The 25,296-nt window shown below is 38.3% G+C and overlaps 1 protein-coding gene across 5 annotated transcripts in view; it reads right to left on the reverse strand.

The window, feature by feature from the left end:
* LOC123510034 overlaps window positions 1–25,296 on the reverse strand; it is a 131,428-nt gene that overhangs the window by 86,119 nt on the left and 20,013 nt on the right. For all 5 annotated transcript variants that reach the window (XM_045264768.1, XM_045264778.1, XM_045264788.1 and 2 more), the window contains exons 3-4: window positions 18,558–20,221; window positions 15,649–15,769 (exon numbers count right to left, since the gene is read on the reverse strand). In XM_045264768.1, the coding sequence (XP_045120703.1) occupies window positions 15,649–15,769; window positions 18,558–20,221 (1,785 nt within the window). The remainder of the gene's footprint in view (window positions 1–15,648; window positions 15,770–18,557; window positions 20,222–25,296) is intronic.

Genomic DNA, 25,296 nt, shown 5'->3' on the forward strand with positions numbered 1-25,296 from the left:
TGAGGCCAATAAGAATCAAACTTAAGTCACAAAAGGATGTAGATGAATTGGTGGAGAAGTCATGGAGGCTAGCCCAGCAGGAAACAACAAGGAAGATTTGGTTGAGAAGAGATCTCGGTGAAAAGGAAAGAGAAATGTTAAATGAGTTGAGAAAGGAGGCTTTGAAAAAAATGAAGAGAGGACAGAAGAAGAGAAGAAAGAGTTTTTCTGGAGAATCTTGGATATGAGACTGAGGAAGTGGTTCATAACCCAGAAAAGTACAGCAAGAAAGGACTAAAGAAACTTACATATGAGCGAAATGTAATGTATTCCAACATAAATGGAGTGATATCGGGGATTTTAGAACTCAACGATTACTTGAGGGACAAGAACCCAGATATTGTGGGTCTTACTGAAACAAAACTGAGAGAGGAGAAGACCTGATGATGGTTGGAGAAGGAAATATAATGTTTGGAAAAGAAATAGAGTAGGTAAGATGGGAGGAGGAGTGATGTTGCTGGTTAAAAAAGATATAAAGGTGGATCAAGTGAAAAAAGGTATGGGAAAGGCAGAAGTGCTAAAGATCAGAGCAGAAACTAATGAAGGAAAAAGAGGCACTACATAGTGGTGTACGTACCACCTAAGACAAATGCATGGTCAGTACAGGAATATGAAGAAATGATAAGTGATACAGGAACATGTCTGGAAGAAATGTTGGGTGGCTGTGAACGAACTATAATGATGGGAGATTTTAATTGTAAAGAGGTGTGTTGGGAGGACTGGTCAATGGAAGGATCAGAGACAACATGGGAAATACACTATTGACACTGGCAATGGAAAATGTGTTAACTCAGTGGGTCAAAGAAGATACTAGGTTTGGAGGAGAGGGAGCATCGTCAAGACTGGACTTGGTCTTTAGTACAGAGCCAATGGTCATTGAGGAGATGAGGGTGGAGTGCCCTTTAGCAAAGAGTGATCATGCAGTTTTGGAGTTCAAGGTGATAGACGAAGAGAAATCTAGAAGAAATGAAGAATATAAAGTGGGAAGATGGAATTATGCCAAGACAGATTTTGGAAACCTAAAGAAATTCTTTCAAGAGACAAATTGGATGAAATTCAAGAGTGCTAAGGAGCAAATGAAAAGTGGAAGGAATTTATAAAAATATACAAAGAAGGTGAGAAAAATTTGTACCAATAAGACAACATAGAGAAGTTGGAAAGCAGGACTGGTTTAACGATAGATGTGAAAAGGCTAGAACAAGAAAAGAGGATGCATGGAAGAGGTGGAGAAGGAAAAGACGGATTAAGCAGTGGGAAAGTTACAAAAGAGCAAGAAATGAATATGTGTTGATTAGAAGAGAAGAAAGAAAGAAACAAGAAAAGGATATAATTGATAAATGTAAAGACCAACCAAGGCTTTTTACAGACATGTGAACAACAACATCAAAAATAGAGAAAGTATTGAAAGTTTAGAAGTAAATGGAGTATGCAGTGAAGATCCCAGGAAATGGCAGAGGCTATGAATGGATGCTTTCGGAAGGTATTCACAAAGGAGACTGCTTTTGACAAACCACTGGTAATGGAACAGAAAGGGATTATGAAGGAGTTTCAAGTAACTGTGGAGGAGATCAAGAACATGATGGGGAGTTTAGAAGTGAGAAAAGCTGTGGGACCTGATGGGGTATCAGGATGGATTTTAAGAGAATGCAGGAGCAATTGGCAGAAAAAGTTTGTGAAGTAATTGATGCCTCATTAAGGGAAGGTGTAGTGCCCCAAGACTGGAAAAGAGCTAACATTGTCCCAATCTATAAATCAGGTAACAAGAGAGACCCATTGAACTATAGACCAGTGTCACTTACAAGTGTGGTAGCTAAGATGTGTGAGAGGGTGGTGAAGAATAGATGGACAGACTTCTTGGAGAAAAATGACATACTTTGTGAGTGTCAATTTGGTTTTAGAAAGGGCGTTCATGCACGACAAACCTGATATGTTACTATTCGAGGGTGATAGATGTAATACAGGAAAGAGATGGTTGGGCTGATGGAATATATCTGGATTTAAAAAAGGCCTTTGATAAGGTACCACACCAGAGACTGATCTGGAAACTTGAAATGGTAGGAGGAGTGCATGGCAGTTTACTAAAATGGATGGAAGACTTTTGGTAGGAAGAGAAATGAGAACAATAATTAAGGACAGACCATCAGAATGGGGATTGGTGGAGAGTGGAGTTCCACAGGGATCAGTGTTGGCACCAGTAATGTTCGCAGTCTACATAAATGACATGGTGGATGGGGTGTCCAGTTATGTGAGCCTATTTGCAGACGATGCAAAATTGTTAAGAAAAGTGAGATGTGACAAAGATTGCGAACTACTCCAGGAAGACTTGGACAGAATATGGAAATGGAGCTGTACATGGCAAATGGAGTTCAACACGACAAAATGCAAGAAAATAGAGTTTGGCAAGAGTGAAAGAAGAATCAGGAGTATGTACAAGATAGGAAATGAAGACATAAAACCAGTCATGAAGAAAAAGACCTTGGGGTGACAATTACCAATGACCTATCGCCAGAGAGACATATAAACAAAATAATTGGAGAAGTATTGAACTTATTGAGGAACATAAGAGTGGCGTTCGATATCTAGATGAAGAAATGATGAAGAAAATAATTACTGCAATGATAAGACCGAGGCTTGAATATGCAACAATACAGTGGGCTCGAACTTAAAGAAACACATAAGGAAACTAGAGAAAGTACAGAGGGCTGCAACAAAATGGTGCCTGACTTAAGAGATTTGACTTATGAAGACAGACTGAAAAGAATGCAACTTCCAACCCTGGAAAACAGAAGAGAAAGGGGAGACCTGATAGCAATATACAGAGTGATGATTGGCATGGAAAAATGGATAGGGAAGATCTGTGTATGTGGAATGGAAGAATGTCGAGAGGGCATGGGAAAAACTAAAATGGCCACTTATAGGAGAGATGTGAAAAATATAGCTTCCCTCATAGAAGGGTGGAAGCATGGAATAGTTTAGACGTGGAAGTGGTCAACGCAAGGAATATTCATGATTTTAAGAAAAGCTGGACATTAATAGATATGGAGACGGGACAACACGAGCATAGCTCTTTTCCGTATGTTACAATTAGGTAAATACAATTAGGTAAATACACACACACACACACACACACACACACACACACACACACACATTCTTTGTTTTCTTTTGAAAGATAAGCTAATGTGTGTGAAAATATTAGCAAATGTAATTTTTCTTTTTTTTTTTGAGAGAAGAATACTTGGAGGCGATATAGTGAAAAAAAATAGATAATACACAAAGAGAAAGTATGAAAGTTGAGAGTTTAGTGAGATAAAAGATATATAAGGAAAATATTAACATGAAGGAAGAAGGCTGGTGAAGTGATTGAAGTAAAGAAATCTGAATATGATTACAATAGATAAAATGAAAGTTGTGGAAAGTGGAAAAGGAGTGAAAAAGATGAGAAAAAGGTTGAGAGTGAATTTTTTAAAATTTAAGATCAAACATTATAAAGAGAAAAAAAAGTGACATTATAAGAAAATTAAACTGAAAAGAAAATATCAACAAAAAAAGACAGAGATAGAAATGGAAGTTCAGTCAGGGGATGAAGGAATCTGAAGAAGAAGAAGAAGGAAGAATAAATTCATTAAGGGGTTGTGAGGAAATGAGTTGAAAAAAAGAGAAGAATAAGGAAAAGACTTTGTTGAAAAAGTCTGTTGAAGAGAAAAAAAAGATAAAAAAGAAGAAGAAATAAGTGAAGGTCTGAAGTGGAGGAAAATACAGAAGTTGGACTAGAGAATTTAAACAAAAAAAATGGGAAGAAGAATATGAAGAAGACTAAAAATAGTTTAATGAACATATAAAGTTAGAAAAAAAGTGATAGAAAAAATGAGGAACAGGTTTGAATGGGGTGAGGAGAAAGAGAATGGGGTTGTCTGGTGTGTCTGGTGGAGCTGGATAAGATTCTTTAACAATGTCAGAGAATGAGAAATGGATAGAATGTGGAGAGGTGATGAGGTTGTGAGGTTGCTGGGAAAGATGGAGATGGTGAAAAATGAAAAAAAAAAAAGAAAATGAAGAAAGGATTGAATGAAAAAGAAAATCATGGAATAAAAAATAAAAGAGAAATGAGATGGTTGAGGGGAGAGAGACTTATGGTGATGGAGTTTTCTTGTGAAATGGGGAAAAATAATGGAGATCAGTGAAATGGAAAATTGAAAAAGGGTCTTATGAGAAATGGGTGAGGAGAGAGATGATGAGAGATATGAAACAAGATCTTTGAAAATTCAAGAAGATGTGAGGAGAAACAGAAAGAGTGAAAGACAAATGAAGAGGGTGAAGAAGAAGAAAAGAATGAAGAGTGGAAGAGAATTGACAGTGAGAACATAAAACAAAACAAATGAAAGGAAAAGAAAGAAAAAAAAAAAAGTGGATGTTGGAAGAGAAGATATTTAAAAAGGAAAACAAGAAACAAAAAGGAATATGTTGAAGGAGAAGAGGAAAAAAATGAAAAAATAAGCTGATGAAAACAAGAACAATATGACAGTGATGAAAGAAGAAAAAGGATGGAAATCTTTCAGTGAAAGTGAAGATTCAAAAAATCAGTTTGGAGCTTCAAACAAGGGGAATAAATGTAGAAAAGTTTGGGAGAATAAAAAAGAAAGATTAAAAAAAAAATGGATTGAGGTGAACATGAGAGAAATGAGTGAAATCTAGAGAAAGATGAAAAAAAATAAACAGGACAAATAACATTTATTATAGAAGAATGTCATAAAACTGTTGACAAATAATAACTAATATCAGAAAATAGATAAAAAAAAATATGTTGATAAAATTTTTTGAGATTTGAAAAATGAATGATAATGACAGATCATATGGAAAGGAGATGGTGGAGGCTGGTGAACAATGACTTTTGATAGAATGAGGACTGATGGATCAATGACTATGAAGATGACAAGATAAGAATATGAAGTAATATTTATAAAAGAAAGAGTGGGTGATGAGAAATCAGGACAAAGATGTGGGATTTGAAGAGTGTTGATAGATGAAAAATTGTATAGAAGATGGATGGAATGGAGGATGAGTTTGGAAGAAAAGGAGACAATGAAACAAAATATGGAGAAACAACAAAACAAGATAGATGAAATAAAACAAAAAAAAAAAAATGGTCAAAAGTGAAAAAAAAAAAAAGACAGCTTGGAGGTAGTGAATAAGAATTAAACCATAGGCATGGAAAGATGGAGAAAAATTGATGAATTAGACATGATAGAGATTGATGAAGAAACATATGGGAATCTGAAGAAGTGGAGCTCTGTGAAAGTCTATGAAAAAAGAGACAACTGAAGGAAACTAAAAGAAATAAGGAATGGAGACATTATGGAGACAATAGACAGGTGATTATTCATACAACAGGATCAAGGGAGAGAGTTGTGAGATGAGAGAGAAAGGGAGTGTGAATGAAAAATGTTGGAGTGAAAAAAAAAATTACAAAAGAAATAGTGGAGAAACATAAGATAGCATGGAAAAATGTGGAAGACAGATTTTGAATAAGACAGTCTGGAATGAAATCATAAATATATATAATAATAAAAAAAAAAAAAAAAAATAAAAAAAATAACAAACAAATGAAAAAATTTAATGTTGGAAAAAGGAAAGAAGACACACAACATAAGAATGACATGTTGTATGTCTGAGAATGTTGTACATTGTGGAAGCAATCATGTCTGTGTGTGACAGGTGTGTGATTAGTGAAGAGCTGTTGTGTGAATCAGTGTGAACTCAGTGATGCTGTTTAGTTTGTATCATGGACATGGTTCAGGAGTGCTGACTGTGAAGGTGATGTTGAGCTGAAATGGAAAAATAGACTTTGAAAAAGACTGATTGGACTATTTAAAGAGTAAAATGGAAAAAAGGATGGTTTGAGAAAAGGAAAATGGGGAACATAAATGGAGTGATATCGGGATTTTAGAACTCAACGATTACTTGAGGACAAGAACCCAGATATTGTGGGTCTTACTGAAACAAAACTGAGAGAGGAGAAGACCTGATGAAGGTTGGAGAAGGAAATATAACGTTTGGAAAAGAAATAGAGTAGGTAAGATGGGAGGAGGAGTGATGTTGCTGGTTAAAAAGATATAAAGGTGGATCAAGTGAAAAAGGTATGGGAAAGGCAGAAGTGCTAAAGATCAGAGCAGAAACTAATGAAGGAAAAAGAGGCACTACATAGTGGTGTACGTACCACCTAAGACAAATGCATGGTCAGTACAGGAATATGAAGAAATGATAAGTGATACAGGAACATGTCTGGAAGAAATGTTGGGTGGCTGTGAACGAACTATAATGATGGGAGATTTTAATTGTAAAGAGGTGTGTTGGGAGGACTGGTCAATGGAAGGATCAGAGACAACATGGGAAATACACTATTGACACTGGCAATGGAAAATGTGTTAACTCAGTGGGTCAAAGAAGATACTAGGTTTGGAGGAGAGGGAGCATCGTCAAGACTGGACTTGGTCTTTAGTACAGAGCCAATGGTCATTGAGGAGATGAGGGTGGAGTGCCCTTTAGCAAAGAGTGATCATGCAGTTTTGGAGTTCAAGGTGATAGACGAAGAGAAATCTAGAAGAAATGAAGAATATAAAGTGGGAAGATGGAATTATGCCAAGACAGATTTTGGAAACCTAAAGAAATTCTTTCAAGAGACAAATTGGATGAAATTCAAGAGTGCTAAGGAGCAAATGAAAAGTGGAAGGAATTTATAAAAATATACAAAGAAGGTGAGAAAAATTTGTACCAATAAGACAACATAGAGAAGTTGGAAAGCAGGACTGGTTTAACGATAGATGTGAAAAGGCTAGAACAAGAAAAGAGGATGCATGGAAGAGGTGGAGAAGGAAAAGACGGATTAAGCAGTGGGAAAGTTACAAAAGAGCAAGAAATGAATATGTGTTGATTAGAAGAGAAGAAAGAAAGAAACAAGAAAAGGATATAATTGATAAATGTAAAGACCAACCAAGGCTTTTTTACAGACATGTGAACAACAACATCAAAAATAGAGAAAGTATTGAAAGTTTAGAAGTAAATGGAGTATACAGTGAAGATCCCAGGAAATGGCAGAGGCTATGAATGGATGCTTTCGGAAGGTATTCACAAAGGAGACTGCTTTTGACAAACCACTGGTAATGGAACAGAAAGGGATTATGAAGGAGTTTCAAGTAACGGTGGAGGAGATCAAGAACATGATGGGGAGTTTAGAAGTGAGAAAAGCTGTGGGACCTGATGGGGTATCAGGATGGATTTTAAGAGAATGCAGGAGCAATTGGCAGAAAAAGTTTGTGAAGTAATTGATGCCTCATTAAGGGAAGGCGTAGTGCCCCAAGACTGGAAAAGAGCTAACATTGTCCCAATCTATAAATCAGGTAACAAGAGAGACCCATTGAACTATAGACCAGTGTCACTTACAAGTGTGGTAGCTAAGATGTGTGAGAGGGTGGTGAAGAATAGATGGACAGACTTCTTGGAGAAAATGACATACTTTGTGAGTGTCAATTTGGTTTTAGGAAAGGGCGTTCATGCACGACAAACCTGATATGTTACTATTCGAGGGTGATAGATGTAATACAGGAAAGAGATGGTTGGGCTGATGGAATATATCTGGATTTAAAAAAGGCCTTTGATAAGGTACCACACCAGAGACTGATCTGGAAACTTGAAATGGTAGGAGGAGTGCATGGCAGTTTACTAAAATGGATGGAAGACTTTTGGTAGGAAGAGAAATGAGAACAATAATTAAGGACAGACCATCAGAATGGGGATTGGTGGAGAGTGGAGTTCCACAGGGATCAGTGTTGGCACCAGTAATGTTCGCAGTCTACATAAATGACATGGTGGATGGGGTGTCCAGTTATGTGAGCCTATTTGCAGACGATGCAAAATTGTTAAGAAAAGTGAGATGTGACAAAGATTGCGAACTACTCCAGGAAGACTTGGACAGAATATGGAAATGGAGCTGTACATGGCAAATGGAGTTCAACACGACAAAATGCAAGAAAATAGAGTTTGGCAAGAGTGAAAGAAGAATCAGGAGTATGTACAAGATAGGAAATGAAGACATAAAACCAGTCATGAAGAAAAAGACCTTGGGGTGACAATTACCAATGACCTATCGCCAGAGAGACATATAAACAAAATAATTGGAGAAGTATTGAACTTATTGAGGAACATAAGAGTGGCGTTCGTATATCTAGATGAAGAAATGATGAAGAAAATAATTACTGCAATGATAAGACCGAGGCTTGAATATGCAACAATACAGTGGGCTCCGAACTTAAAGAAACACATAAGGAAACTAGAGAAAGTACAGAGGGCTGCAACAAAATGGTGCCTGACTTAAGAGATTTGACTTATGAAGACAGACTGAAAAGAATGCAACTTCCAACCCTGGAAAACAGAAGAGAAAGGGGAGACCTGATAGCAATATACAGAGTGATGATTGGCATGGAAAAATGGATAGGGAAGATCTGTGTATGTGGAATGGAAGAATGTCGAGAGGGCATGGGAAAAAACTAAAATGGCCACTTATAGGAGAGATGTGAAAAATATAGCTTCCCTCATAGAAGGGTGGAAGCATGGAATAGTTTAGACGTGGAAGTGGTCAACGCAAGGAATATTCATGATTTTAAGAAAAAGCTGGACATTAATAGATATGGAGACGGGACAACACGAGCATAGCTCTTTTCCCGTATGTTACAATTAGGTAAATACAATTAGGTAAATACACACACACACACACACACACACCTACACACAAACATAAAACACCACTTATAATACCTCCAAATATTATTCTCTTATGAGTTTGTGTTAAACTCAATGTCAGTGATGACAAGTTTGGTTTCAGCTATTATTATTATATACTTATTACTATTATTTCTTACTTTTTACATATTAAACTCAGCCTTTCAAATTTTCCGGATTATAAGGATTTCCTGATTATAAGGTTCCGGATTTAAGAACTTTTACTGTACACAGTAATTCCTCATTTTACAGTAGTTCTTTATCCGGTAAATTCACAGTTATGTATTTAGAAATTACTACCCTCAATTTGATATACGGTAAGAAAAATTCAGATATGGTATCCGCTCATGTCATCCGAGAGGACCCAGCGCGGGGGAGCAGGGGTGATGACGTCATCCACGCCACACCTCCCCGCCACTCACAGTACTGACTTTTGGAGCCTATTATCTCTTCCCCTCTCTCCCTTTTTCAACTGCATTACATATTACTTACATGCATTACTAATTAGATAAATAAATGGAATACTAAAGGGTCTATTGTAAACACATATATATTCATAATAATCATGGCAAACACTAATAGCCTACTACCAGCGGCAAATCATGCAGGAACTGTTAAAGGGCACAGATGGGTCTGGCAAGCCCACTGTCAGTGAATGTTGGAAGTCGTATAAGATCAAGCACGCCTTAGATAACATCAAGTCATCTTGGGACGAAGTGAAGACATCTACCGTGAACTTGGCGTGCCACTCACAGTACTGACCTTAATTTGACCAACCTTGGAGCCTATTATCTCTTCCCCTACCCCCCCTTTTTTTTTCTAATTGCATTACATATTACTTACATGCATTACTAATTAGATGAATAAATGGAATATTAAAAGTTCTATTGTAAGCACAAATATATTCATAATAACCATGGCAAACACTAAAAGCCTACTACCAGTGGTGAACCATGCAAGAACTGATAAAGGGCACAGATGGGACTGGCAATCCCACTGTCAGTGAATGGTGGAAGTTGTATAACATCAAGCAAGCCTTAGATAACATGAAGTCATCTTGGGACGAAGTGAAGACGTCTACCATGAACTTGGCATGGAATAAAGTATGACCAGAATGCACGCATGACTTCCCAGACTTCGCTGAAGACAACATCAGTGTGATCAGAAATGACATAGTAAATCTGTGCCATACGGGTGGCTTCGATGAAGTTGATGATGATGATGTTCAAGATCTTTTGGAAAGCCATGCTGAACCTCTCTCAAATGATGAACTTATAGAGCTAGACAAGGCATCACAGGAGGCAGAAAAAGAGGGAAAGAGAAGTTGATGATGATGATGTTCAAGATCTTTTGGAAAGCCATGCTGAACCTCTCTCAAATGATGAACTTATGGAGCTAGACAAGGCATCACAGGAGGCAGAAAAAGAGGGAAACGAGAAAAAAGAACTTGTGCATGGCCTGGACATCAAAATTCTTAGAGAATGTCTCGGTGGTATCGAAAAAAGTTCTGGAAACCCTGAAGGAACGTGACCCAAATCCTGCGAGGAGTAGCAAAGTGGCTCATGACAGAGAAAAGTGTCAAGATTTATCAAGAAATCTATGATGAAAAAACAAGAAAAACCAAACAGTCCTCCATCTACTCGTTCTTCAAGCCAGTCAGACATGTTGTCCCTATCACACCTGCTGACCCTGCTACAGCTGGCCCTTCCCCAATATCCTCTTTCTTCAAATCATTGAAATGTGCCGACACTGTTACAGCTGGCCCTTCTACATCTGTGCTTCCGACAGTGCAGACTACAACGTCTTGTCCTTGTCTGATCACTCGGCGGAAGATGAGTAAGGGCTGAAATCCCTACTGTCCCTCAGCCTCGGGAAGGACATTATCTGATAGAATACATAGCGATTGAAAAGTAAATAAAAACATTTTCTGTTTATTTATTTTTTTGCACAGTACTTTACCTTTTTTTTATGATTATTTTCATGTATTTTAATTTCTGTAGAGGGTGACTTTTGACATGCTGGAATGCATTCCCTATTATTACATGTTATAATGGGTTCGGTATACGGTAAATTCGATATGCGGTAAGGTTTTCAAGAACGCATATGTACCGTATAACGAGGACTTACTGTATGTATATATGTATATATATATATATATATATATATATATATATATATATATATATATATATATATATATATATATATATATATATATATATATATATATATATATATATATATATATATATATATATATATATATATATATTATACAGTAAGGTCTTGAGTTACGTCAGAGTTACGTTCCTGAAACATGACGTAAGTCGATTTTGTACGTAACTCAAGTTTTTGTACTTTCAAAGCATATTATCGAGTTTTCAACCAATCATTTTTTATGGTTATTCAGGTAAGTAAAAGGTTATATTGTTATATTGGTATATTATTTACAACTATGTAGGAATATGAAACACAAGCTTGTTTTTGTTGTTGATTAGGGCATGACGCGAAGGACTGCATGTTGCCAGAGGGGTGGACGTCTGAGGCCGCCAGGAGGGTGGGCAGGTCGAATGTTGTGACGCCCAGGGTGGACAGCTGGGAGCGTAGTGCAGTGCGGTGGGAGTAGAAGCGTGGGCAGCGGGCAGGAAATGCAATAGGAAAGGGCAATAGGGATCAGCAGACAGGCGCAGACGGTGCAAGTGAGCTGCAAGTGTCGTGTGGCCCAGACGAAGGCTCCGGAGTTGTTATTGTTGTGATAGGTGCGCGAGCCCTCAAGGTCATCAACCTCCCCGTTGTCATGGTAACGGACTTCCCATTTTCTTCTTCACTCCCTCACACACAGCTGCTGCCTCCCTTCTCATGTCTTTTAATTATGTCCACTTTTTCTTGTAGCGTAATGGTTTTCCTTTTCTTAGCATCACTGCTATCACTCAGGAGTTTTCTTTTTGGTGCCATTGAGCAAGATACTAAGATAGTCAGCAAACGCAGATGTAGGAACACTCTTGCCAGGAGCAACGGTGTGGTGGAACTGAGGTACGTAGAGTGTTATTGTATTCAAGCGTGAGGTGGGCGGTGTGGCGGATAACCACTATAGTCCGACACAAATATGAAGGCCGCTGAGGGGGGAGACCTATTGGGAATTCCCCGGTTGCGGCGTCGGCAAACGTCGCATCCCCAATTATAGGATTAACACTGAAGTGTGGAGAAACGTCCATCTCTCCCGCTCTCTCTCTCTCTCTCTCTCTGGCTTGTTACTACTTTCTTCTGTTTCTTATTACTATATAGTTCTCTCATGCACGTGTGTGTGTGTGTAATCCTGCTTGCGCGAGTCTTTCAACAGTTTACGTATTGGTTCTCCTGTGACGCGGCATACACTTACACACTCTCTCTCTTTCTCTAAAATAGACAAGTAGACATGCATCTTTTTTGTTGTTTTATTTTATTCTTTTTCCACACCACACCCAGAGTTAAGGTGCGTTTTTTTTTTCTATAGAGGTTTTACCCTGTAAGCATAATCCTCTCTCAGCTATTTAATCAGACAGTTCTTCTTCAGAAGTGTCCTCCACATTAATAATAAAAGAATCCTCTAAGCAGAACTTGTTGACGCTGTAAATAATTAATTTCTCTTGACTATGAAGGTTGCGATGGCAAGTAGCGTGGACAAGATATTCACCTTCCATCCTGAGCGACAGGGAGGGAAGGAGTGACTTGATTTGACCTGGGGATTATCAGCGGTCAGGGAGGTTGACCTCACCCATGTCCAACTTTGAAAAGTAGCAACGCTGGAGAGCAGTGGTGCTACATTTTGTGGTATCTATACAAAATCATTGTATTCATTACACTAAAACAATATTCAAAGCTCTCTATACATCCTTATTAGAAATTTAGAGGAATACATTTTTATGACGGTTCATTAAGATGTAAGTAAATAATGAAATCGAAACGTGTGCTACGATGCTTGCGCGCAGCCGGGAATCCCGTTAGGTCTCCCCCTTCAGCGGCCTTCATATTTGAGTCGGACTATAGTGACGCCTGGTGGCCAACAATAACAATAAACCACGCGCTTTACGATTTATAAATTTTCAATTTTTTAAATCTTAAATTGCCTTATAGTGGACTGACGTAAGTGCGAGTTTGACGTAACTCGAGACCGACGTAACCGGGACCTTACTGTATATATATATATATATATATATATATATATATATATATATATATATATATATATATATATATATATATATATATATTTACAGTTGAACTACCGTATAACGAGGACTTACTGTATATATATATATATATATATATATATATATATATATATATATATATATATATATATATATATATATATATATATATATATATATATATATATATATATATATATATATATATATATATATATATATATATATATATATATTTACAGTTGAACCTTGCATCTACAGACACATCATCATCATCATTATTTTTGCTTAACGTTCCCATTTTCTCATTTGGGGTGGGGTTGGGCAAGCAATGACTACTTTTTGTTGAAAATAGAAGAATACAGAGCTTACTCCAATTTTGCAAGAAATGGGGCGGCATTGTGAGTGGCAAATTTGGAAATCGCAAAATTGGAAGTATTATTCCTATGGGAAAAATTAAATATGGTGGACCCCTCGTCCATGGTCGCCTAATTTTTCAATATTTTCCTCATATTTATATCACATATATATTGAGCCAGGTATCTTTCCATATGAATGATCACAGTGTTTGTACAATGGCTACGAGAATCAAAAATCTGTCCACCATAGGTTTTTACAGCTTTTTCAATTTTCTCACTTTTTAAACACCATTCTCACAGTTGATTCTCCCACACCAAAACTCTCTGGAAATATCACAGTTCCTTTTTCCATCTCTTTTCATCTTATTATCTTCATCTTCTGCTCCAAAGTTGGCCTAATGTTTTTCTTGGTTGGTGGCGCCATGTCGCACAAAGTCAAGCATAAGGATTCCTCCAAATTTGCAAAGAGAACTCCATGGAGGTGTACATAAACAAATGGAAGGTGGGAGGGAGCGGGACAGTGTTGCCAGATGAGCTTTGTTGAATTACCGCCAGATTTTTATGAAAACTAGCCAAAAACCACCAAACTATGATAAATATAATATAAATATGATAATAATATAGTATAATATGATAAATATGAATAAATTAATAAAATATTGCCTATATAATACAGTAATATATAATTTGCGGGAACGCTCTCTCTCTCCCACCACCACTCGCAATACCGGGAGAAAGGAGCAAGATGGGGAAATTTTAAAAATGGCAATTTTGGGTCCTTGGTCACAAAATTGGCGTATCACAAAATTTGAACTTGCAAAATTGGAGTAAGCACTCTATATGGCACAAGACTGCCAGTTGTGGAAGCCAGTCATTGCCCATCCAACCCTACCCTAAGAATCATAATTTTTTTTTTTTTTCATACATGTATGCAAGATAAGAATGTTAAAAGACAGGTGCAATTTCAATCGCATGAAGATGTGTCTTACCTCAAGGAGTAACGGCATCACACTGTAAAGAACATAGTGAAGCTTGCCTTTGTCAAGATCAAGATTACCAATCAGCTATCGTATGTTTTGTTATGGTTCATGTGGTGTATGGTCATTTAGGCAAATTCTTCCTGGCGGGTGTCATTCTATGTGAGTTACTGGTATACATGGCCTATTATATATTGTTACCTCGAAAGAAAGACTTGTTCTGCGGTGTAGTACCTATTGTCACTTTGTTTACATGTGCAAAGATGTCTGGGGTTTGATTTTAGAGTCTCTGTTGACATAAACTGACCACTAACCACTCACTCAATGCTGAACCTTGGCCTCATAGGATGCAGGCAGATTTCCTAAGACATTTTTTTGGAAAACAGGTGCATCCTATGAGCTACCATATACAGTAACCTATTAGCCAGGGAGGCAGTGGCGCAGTGGATAAGGTGGTGAGCGTGGGATTGGGCAGACATCCATGTGTAGGTTCAAATTCCACCACATACCACTTAGAAGCTATGCCATTTGTCGAGTGGTTTAAAGTTACCTACATGTCACCATGATACCCAGGTTCTAGATGGTTACATGAAAGATGCATTTGGGTGGTGATATGGGCCCTAATATGGATACCAATATAAATAAAACTGTCTTCGCCACTAATGAGTGGAAGCTTAACAGCGCTTTCCACATATACTCTTCAAGTATGCCTACAGGTGCTATAAGCCATAACATAAAAAAAATAATTGATTAATAAAAAAAATAAATAAAAGCCAGAATGTCTGGTATGAAAGTCTAAAAATCCCAGGTGATGTGAACAGAGTCCAGTACTTCAGAAATTATCTACTAGATGTCAGTACTCTTAAAGACTCTTATAAACATTTTCTACAGCCATAAACACTTTTAAAGCACTTCAGCATGTCAAGGAGTTTCACCTTCTCTGCTATCATGAAAAATCTTCCTCTCGCATTTGAAGTCACTGTTGAAAGGCTTAGAAGGTGCAAGACTTTTGGGTGGCATTGTAGGGATTTAAATGAAGTCAATTTAACACAAAAGAAAACCAAAATAACACTACACAACACATATTTAGATGAAGCATGATAATGAAAATATGAGTAGAGAAAGAATTGAACAGCATGGGATGATCTTGATCTTAATGCTACAGGTCACTTGGGATTTTTCCTGAGCATCTCCTGTAAGGATTTCTACTCAGCATCTCCTATTGGGATGATGAAAGCTATGTTACTGAGAACTTAATATAGTACTTGTTGTTTATAGACCTTAGTGAAATTACCAGCCAATACTCACCAAAACATTGTGATAGAATGTGGTGCCTGTGTGTGGTGGGGTAGAGGAAGGGACAGAAGAAATGCCAGGGTCCCCCCCATCCACAGCCTCCAGGCATCTCCTGCCAAATCCTGCATTTGCACTGAAGAACATAAATTTGTCTGTCATTTCCTGCATGGATAGTTGCCCAGTAGCTATATCAGGAAGTCAAATAAATTTCATGTTTTACAAATCAAATAACAAAAACCAATTGTTCTAATGAATTGTTATAAGAATTGCAAAGAACACAAAGAATTGGAATGTTATAGGTAGAGGAAACTGCAGTCTTCGAGTAATGTCCAAACACTTCAGGAAGTAAAACATTTCATGCTGGAACCACAGAATTAATTTCCGATCTCTATAAAATTTCTGACTGGGGCAAAGCAAAATTAGTTTTGGTCAATCCCTCAAAAACTCAATTCCTTTATCATTTGACACAAACTTCCTTAAAACTATCCCTCTTCCTCTATAATTCTCAACTGTCACCCTCTTCTACACTAATTCTCAGTCTGCACTTTACTTATAATCTACACTGAAAACTTCACATTTCATCTCTAGCTAACACAGCTTTTATTAAGTCAGGCATTCTAAGTCATCTCTGTCAGTCTTTCTCACCTCTCCGGATACTAACTCAGTACAAAGGCCCTACCCATCCATATAATCATGAAGTATGCTTTACATGTATGGGGTTTCCACTTGTACCACTATTTCAGATATGGTGAGATTCAAAAGCTTTTTAACTTATTAAATGTCTTCAACTTCTTTTTCATAGCTGAAATGTTAAATCTCTTATTATCTTCTAATGCTATTTTCATGCTAACTGTTCTGATCATGCTAACTGCATGCCTCTCTTCTCCTGTGACCTTGCTGCACAAGACTCTTCTTTCTCTTATCCCTATTCTATCCACCTATCTAATCCAAAAATTAACCATTACTCTTAACCATTCATCCTTCTCTATTATAAACTCTGGAAATCCAACCTGTTTTTTTGTATTTCATCCTTCCAATGGTTTGAACTCTTTCAAAAGGAAGGTTTCAAGACATGCCATCTTATATAAAAAGAAAAGAAAACTTTTGATATAATTATTTTTGTAGAACATTAATCACTACAATTTGAGAGAATACCAAGGAAAGTGATTGAGTGGACACTAAGGAGAAAAAAATGGCATGAAAGGCTCGTGACTGCAGTCATGTCTCTGTATAAGGAATCAAGATCACAGGTGAAAACAATTGTAGGAACATCAAGGGATTTTGACATAAGAGCGGGAGTACACCCGGGATCTGCTCTAGTCCACTACTCTTATCACAGTACTAGAGGAGGCTCTTATCCCTATTCTATCCACCTATCTAATCCAAAAATTAACCATTACTCTTAACCATTCATCCTTCTCTATTATAAACTCTGGAAATCCAACCTGTTTTTTTATATTTCATCCTTCCAATGGTTTGAACTCTTTCAAAAGGAAGGTTTCAAGACATGCCATCTTATATAAAAAGAAAAGAAAACTTTTGATATAATTATTTTTGTAGAACATTAATCACTACAATTTGAGAGAATACCAAGGAAAGCGATTGAGTGGACACTAAGGAGAAAAAAATGGCATGAAAGGCTCGTGACTGCAGTCATGTCTCTGTATAAGGAATCAAGATCACAGGTGAAAACAATCGTAGGAACATCAAGGGATTTTGACATAAGAGCGGGAGTACACCCGGGATCTGCTCTAGTCCACTACTCTTATCACAGTACTAGAGGAGGCTACTAAACTGGCAAGAGAAGATGGCCTGTGGAAGCTACTCTATGCTGATGATTTGGTGTTGACAGCAGAATCAAGGAAAGAAGTGCCTGACACATTTAATACGTGAAAGGAGGAGATGGAGCAGAGGGGAATGAAAGTAAACATGGAGAAGACAAAACTAATGGTGACCGGAAATGAAACTAAAGAAAGAATTCAGTTAGGAAGATGGCCATGTGGATGTTGTGGAAGAGGAGTGGAGAGCAAATTCAGTGTTGTGCACTATGTGTTACAAATGGTGTCACCAACAATGATCAGGTCTGAGAAACTTTGAATGTCCAAGACGTGTGGAGGAGAAGAAAGTGGTGGTGATGATGGTGATGATGGTGATGACGAGGATGGTGGGTTGGAGATGAATGGAGATGTGTTGGAAGAGACACAACAGTTCTGCTACTTGGAATATATGTTAGATTATGAAGCAGATGCAGAGAGAGCAGTGAGGGCGAGAGCAGCAACTGCATGGGGAAGATAGCGAGAAATTGCCAGTTTATTGGTAAATCACAATATAAAACTGAGGATCAGGGAAAGGATATACCAAGCCTGTGTCAGATCTGCTGCATGTACACAACAGAAACATGGGCAATGACAAACAGACTGACAGAATTCTATGTAGCTGTGACTTCAGGATGCTGAGATACATGCCAGGAGTGAGGTGGCAAAGTGGAAGGTCCAGCAGTGAGGGAGTGGATATGCGTGGAGATAAAGACTTCTCTGTTGAGCTGAGGAAGAGAAGATTGAGATGGTTTGGACATGTAAGAAGGGCAGAGGGAGGGCTGTTGAGCGCGGTGGAGGTGAGGGTTGGAGGTCGATGGTCAGTGGGAAGGCCAAAGAAAAAGTGGAGAGAGTGTGTGATGGAGGATATGAATCTGTTGAGAATATATGAACATATGACACAACATTGCCAGTTGTGGGAAGCAGCTGTTACCAGTCAAAGACCACCCTAAATGGGAAAACACAGACATTAAACAAAAATGATGATGATGATGATGATGATGGTGATGATGATTCCCTACAATGCCAAAAGCTATGTTATGGTAGTCTCAAACAGATGTGATCAGATCTTAATTCAACAATGGAAGAAAATTACAATAACAGTACCTGGTGAAGCTAGTGTTTATGGTGGCAATGGGAGACACTGCTGCTGGCCTGACTTGATCCCACTTCTGGCTGTTGGGCAACTCATTGTCCTCTTGTGAGTGTTTTTTAATCACCTCTAAGACTGACTCACCATTGTTGCTTGGCTGTTTACAATGACAGTGCAAGGGAAAAGATTTCTGGCCATCACTTATGTCCCTCACCCAACCCTCCTGTCCTTGTATTCTTGAATGTTTCAGGTAAGTAGCTATCTCCTCTTCCTGATGTTTGGTTGAACCAATCAACTCTTGCCAAGATATATCAGTATTAACTGCCACAGTCTGAACTGCTAGCTGTTGTGTATCTTCTGTCTGTGTGGTTGCATCTTGGTGTAAAACATCTTGCTTTTGCATCATTCTTCTCTGAGAGTTTACTATCTTTAGTGTTTTTCTTCCTTCCTCCTCTTCTTCTTGTTTAGCTTGCTTTTCTATAATCTTCTGGAGGTCTAAGGTTAATTTCAAGATCTGCTGTTTCTGGTTTTCAATGAGCCTGTACACAACAGGGTCTGCTGGACTATGAGAGAGTCCAACTTCTGGAAGCACTGGTGAGTCATGGTTACTTGAATGGCCCAAAGACTGGCTCTGTTGATATTTAGGACCATGGGTGATATAAGGGCTGATAGATGGGGCAGAGAAGGGTGATGAGGCTGGGGAAGACCAATTTTCTTTTCCACTGATGCCTTGGTAACGGGAGGATGGCCTTGTTTGTTGAAAATGTGGAAAAGACTCACTGGTATGAATGGCATTCTTGTGGGTATCAGCAGGTGGTGTCAAGGGCAATGTGGTAGTACTTCTGGGAATGATGTTGAGGCTAACAGGAGGATATGATGATGTGAATGTGTTAATCTGTGCTGTGGTGATCCTTGAGCTTGAAGGGAAAGTATTTTGCCTATTGTTGATGCTATCACCCACAGCAGAATCTTGCATGTCTGAACTATGAGGTAGGATATGAGGAGATATGGTAACACCTGTGGGTTTGACCTGTTGAACATCTTCAATTACTGAAGGCACAATGTTAGTATAAGCACTTACAGGATCATGTCTAGTAATTCTGGTAGAAGAAACTACAGGGAGAGGTTCTTCCTGCATTCTCAAAGGATGAGAGATAGTGCTGACAGGGTAAAACCTCTGTTTGCTGGAAATTAATCGTTTCCCTACAGAGTTGTCCTTCTGTAGAGGCCCATCCTCAGCCTCTGCAGTGCTCCTAGTAGTACAATGGGTAACAGGACTATACAACTGAGGATTGTATTCCTTGGCAAAGTAGATAGAATGAGATGATGAGGCTGTGTTTTGGAATCCTTTGATCTCCCTTTCTTCTCTGTGAGATAGCATAGGTCTTGGAGTGGTAACTGGACTGGAGTGACCTTTGTCCTTCACTACAGGCTGTGATGGAGCACCTCTTGGGATGTTACAAAGGAAATCTTGCATTGGATAAGTTTGTGGCCATCTTGCTATACCTTGAGTGACTTCCTGACAACCAGGAGCAATTATTGCCATTTTTGTATTACTCTTGAGTCGATTTGAGGTGTTGGAGGTGCCAGGATTTTGCTGCAGTGCCTGCCCAGTGAAGTTACTATGACTATCACACACGAGTGACACTTCTGGCACAGCATGCTTGGGAGTGCTGACCTGCAACAAAAATACTAATAAGTAAAGTACTATTAAAATACATTCATTTTTACATTTACACCAAACTATCTATACCCAATCTCAATCTCTTTCTAACACTTGTTATGAAAGTATTTGCCATAGGAAAGGCCATGGCATAAGTCTCAATCTCACTGACAAGAAAGTAGCTTAGCCTTTATTAACACCTATTTGGTATATGTACTTCTTGTCCCTTCTCCTTCCAAATGACTTCTCTTTCAGTGGCAGCTTGTATATAGGCACTGCAGAACTGCAGCACCTCCATTTCTACTTGAAGTTATCAATAACAACCACTATAATAGTCTCAAATTTTTATCATAATTGGAACTAAAAATACTGATCAAAATTCAAAACATTGAGATGTGAAATTACCTTCTTAAGGGAAAAAAAATGCAATTGGGACCCAAGCCTTGCAAACTAACTTACATAAATTCCCTTAACTTTTTAGCTTACACCTAAAGTATCAGAAAACATACATTACAGTTTATATAAAAGTTATTCATAAAAGTTATAAAAAAGTTATAAACCCTTATCCTAGTTTTCTGTAGTGTATTTGATCAGTTCTATCTTTCATCATTATTTTCATGCTAACTGTTCTACTGATCTTGCTAACTGCATACCTCCCCTCCTGCAACCTCGCTGCACATAGCTTTCTTCTTCCTCTCATCCCTATTCTGTCCAATTCTCTAACACAAGAATTAATCAGTACTCTCAGTCATTCATACCTTTCTCCAGTAAACTTTGGAACTCCCAACCTGCTTCTATATTTCTGTCTTCCTACAATGACCTCTTTTAAGAGGGAGGTATCAAAACATTTGGTCCTTAATTTTGGCTAACTCTTTACTTTTCCTTTAGGGAACCAGCATTCAATGGACTTTTTTTTTTTTTTGTAATATTTTGTTGCCCTTGGCTGGCTTCTCTCCTGCACAAGAAAATAGTTTTTTTACCCTTACTATAATCGTGTTTCTCACTTCCAGTTTCTTCACAGCACCTTGTGATCCTTAACTACCATTTTCACTCTTATCTACTCTCTAGGGCCTTCTATTGGCCAAAGGAGGCATGGTGAATGGTAACCAGATAACCAAATAAACGATACTGACCACATGCTGGGTTTGAAGAGCTCACGGGTGGAAGCTAACCCCACATCCTCACCCCACCCCTTGCCCCATTCTTCACTTGGGACAGTCAGTCAAAGACATTGTAGGCATCAATCATAGAAAAAGTTAAGCTTTAATAAGGCAAGAGGAGGAGAGAGGCCACAAAGCACTGTGAAGAGTTTGTTTATCAACATCATCACCCCCCTCCTGCAGGTCATATGTTTATCACAAGTGAACTACTATAAGCCATGAATTTTTTTTTTTTTTTTTTATGTAGGGAAGAGGGCCAGCCAAGGGCAAAAAAAAGAAAGTTAAAAAAAGGCCCATTTGAGCGTTGGCTCTCCAAAGAGTACAAAATGTGCCAAAACCGTCAGCCAGAATTAGGGGAGCAAATGCCTCGATACCTCCCTCTTAAAAGAAGACAAGTTGTAGGAATTCGGAAATACAGATGCAGGGAGGGAGTTCCAGAGTTTACCAGTGAAAGGGATGAATGATTGAGAGTACTGGTTAACTCTTGCATTAGAGTTGGACAGAATAGGGATGAGAGGAAGAAGAAAGCCTTGTGCAGCATGGCCACAGGAGGAGGGGAGGCATGCAGTTAGCAAGATCAGTAGAACAGTTACCATGAAAATAGCGATGAAATATAGAAAGGGATGCAACTTTTCGGCGGTGAGAAAGAGACTAAAGACAGTTAGTCAGAGGAGGGGAGTTGATGAGACGAAGAGGTTTCGATTCCACCCTATCAAGCAAAGCTGTGTGACTGGAACACCCCCCCAAACATGCGAAGAGTACTCCATACAGGGACGGATAAGGCCCTTATACAGAGTAAGCAGTTGGAGGGGTGAGAAAAACTGGCGGAGACACCTCAGAACACCTAATTTCAAAGAAGCTGTTTTAGCAAGAGATGAGATGTGAAGTTTCCAGTTAAGATTATGAGCAAAGGACAGATCGAGGATATTCATTGTGAAAGAGGGAGACAGTTGAGTGTCATTGAAGAAGAGGGGATAGTTGTCTGGAAGGTTGTGTCGAGTTGATAGATGGAGGAATTGAGTTTTTGAGGCATTGAAAACTACTAGATTTTCTCTGCCCCAATTGGAAATCTTAGAAAGATCAGAAGTCAGGCGTTCCATGGCGTCCTCGCATGATCTGTTGACTTCCTGAAGGGTTGGACGTCTCTGAAAGAACGTGGAAAGATGTAGGGTGGTATCATCAGCGTAGGAGTGGATAGGGCAAGAAGTTTGGTTAAGAAGGTCATTAATGAATAATAGAACAGGACAGAACCCTGAGGAACACCACTATTAATAGGTTTAGGAGAAGAACTGTAGCCATCTACCACAGCAGCAATAGAGCGGTCGGAAAGGAAACTTGAGATAAAGTTGCAGAGAGAAAGATAGAAGCCGTAGGAGGGCAGTTTTGAAATCAAAGCTTTAACATAACATATAACATAACTTAAATAATAGGATAACAAAGGGCCACCAGGGCCCATCTAGGTTATCCTGTATCAGTCGCACAGCGACCTCGTCATCAGTACTTAAAGATACACTTACAAGTACACAATACATTATATACTAATTCTAAATATTTGGCTCATTAACAGGGCTAAGTCCTGCAGCGAATTCCTCTACAATCTGTGATCCCCATACATGGGGATCATGTCTTGTTTAACAATAGTAAATTTCTTATAAAAACTATCATACAGCGCTATACATAATTATAAATCTAATAAATTCAAGTGCTTATCTAATCTGTTTTTAAACATTGTCAAACTAGTGCTATTTACAACCCTCTCTGGCAATGCATTCCAGAAGTCTACCACCCTATGACTAAAGGAATATTTTCTTATATCTAACCTGCAGCCTTGCTTTCTAATCTTCCTGCCATGATTTCTAGTCCTACTTCCCTCCTCTAAGGTAAAGAAAGATCTCACATCTATATAGTTTGTATCTGAGAACATTTTAAATAACTCTATCATATCCCCTCTTATACATCTCCTCTCAAATGAAAACATGTTTAATTCCTTTAATCTATCTCTATACTCCAGGCACTTTAATGCTGGTATCATCCTAGTTGCTCTTCTCTGAACTGTTTCTAACATGTTGATATCCTGCCTATAATGGGGTGACCAGGCCTGTATGCAATATTCTAAATGGGGCCTAACATAGGAATTATATAAGCTACACACCACTTCCTTAATTTTATAACTAACATTTCTATTTATAAAACCCAGGATCCTATTTGCCCTATTTCTTGCTTCTAAACATTGCTTTGAAAATTTCATAGTCCTGTCTATCACTACTCCTAAATCCTTTCCTTCCTCTACTGCCTCTAGCCAACATCCCTCCATCTCATAGTTAAAGTTTGTGTTGTCTTTACCTAAATGCATAACCTGACACTTTTTAGAATTAAACTCCATCTGCCACCTGTCTGCCCATGCTATCAGCCTGTCCAGGTCTCGTTGTATTCTGTAATTGTCCTTTTCACCCTGTACTGCACATGCTATCTTAGTATCATCTGCAAACTTTGATACTTTGCTACTAATTCCTATATCTAAATCGTTAATGTACACCAAGAAAAGAAGAGGTCCTAGCACTGATCCTTGGGGTACCCACTAACCACTTCCTTCCACTCAGACATTGCCCCATTTAATACTACTCTCTGTTTCCTATCAGAAAGCCATTCACTAATCCAATCAACTAACCTACCCCCTATCCCATGTAGTCTCAATTTGTACACTAGCCTCCTATGCGGTACCTTATCAAACGCCTTGCTAAAATCTAGATATATAACATCTATGCTATTTCCATCATCTAACTCTTTGGTAATATATTCTAAGATATCTAGCAAATTTGTAAGACAGGACCTCCCTGATCTAAAGCCATGTTGGGTATCTCTAATTAATCTATTCTCATTTAAATGCTCCCAAATACTACCCTTAATGATTTTCTCTAGTATCTTACATACTATACTAGTTAAACTGATCGGTCTATAATTATTCGCATCATCCTTCCTACCTTTTTTAAATATTGGTGTAACATTAGCTAACTTCCAGTCCTGAGGTATCTCAGCAAACCTAAGTGATCTTTCAAAGATTAACTTATGCCAGACTCTATCAAAAGCTTTTGATATGTCTAATGCAACAGCAAAAGTTTCACCGAAATCTCTAAAAGAGGATGACCAAGACTCAGTAAGGAAAGCCAGAAGATCACCAGTAGAGCGACCTTGACGGAAGCCATACTGGCGATCAGACAGAAGATTGTGAAGCGACAGATGTTTGAGAATCTTTCTATTCAGGATAGGAATGATATCCTGCTACAGCACACTACGGAATGTCCTGTAATCTTCTGAAAGCTTCTGAAGTACATTTTAGAACTTGAGCTACAGCCATGAGCAAGAGCAGTTTAAAAACTCACATCACCATGCTCCTTCTGTTATAATGTAAGCTGATGAAAAAGAACAGCAAGCAAGAATTGTGGATTCTTGGTGATTCAACATAGATGCAAAATATCAAGATGATTGAGACTCAAGACTTTGGTGTATAATAGGTCCATTATCTTTTATTCTTTCTTTTCACTGGCACATTATGCTATCTTTATGTTTAATGTCAGTGGCCATCCCTTACATACAACAGTGCCAAGCTGCTAATCCTGGTATGCTGGTGGAAGGCAGTGATTCTTTTGACTCTGCATGTATTGTGCTTGAATGCTGTGTACTATATTCTTTAATGAGATATAAAGTGTAGAATTCAGAACCATATCTGTTAAAAGGTCCACTTTCTGTGAAAGGCAAGAAAAGAACTGAGACCATTCTGTTAACAATTCTGTTAATTGGGGCAGAGAAAACTTAGTAGTGTTCAAAGCCTCAAAAACTCAATTCCTCCATCTACCAACTCAGCACAACCTTCCAGACAACAATCACATCTACTTCAATGACATTCAGCTGTCCCCATCTTCTACACTGAAT

This window comes from Portunus trituberculatus, chromosome 3 (assembly GCF_017591435.1).
Source record: "Portunus trituberculatus isolate SZX2019 chromosome 3, ASM1759143v1, whole genome shotgun sequence".
NCBI classification, from domain to species: Eukaryota; Metazoa; Arthropoda; class Malacostraca; order Decapoda; family Portunidae; genus Portunus; species Portunus trituberculatus.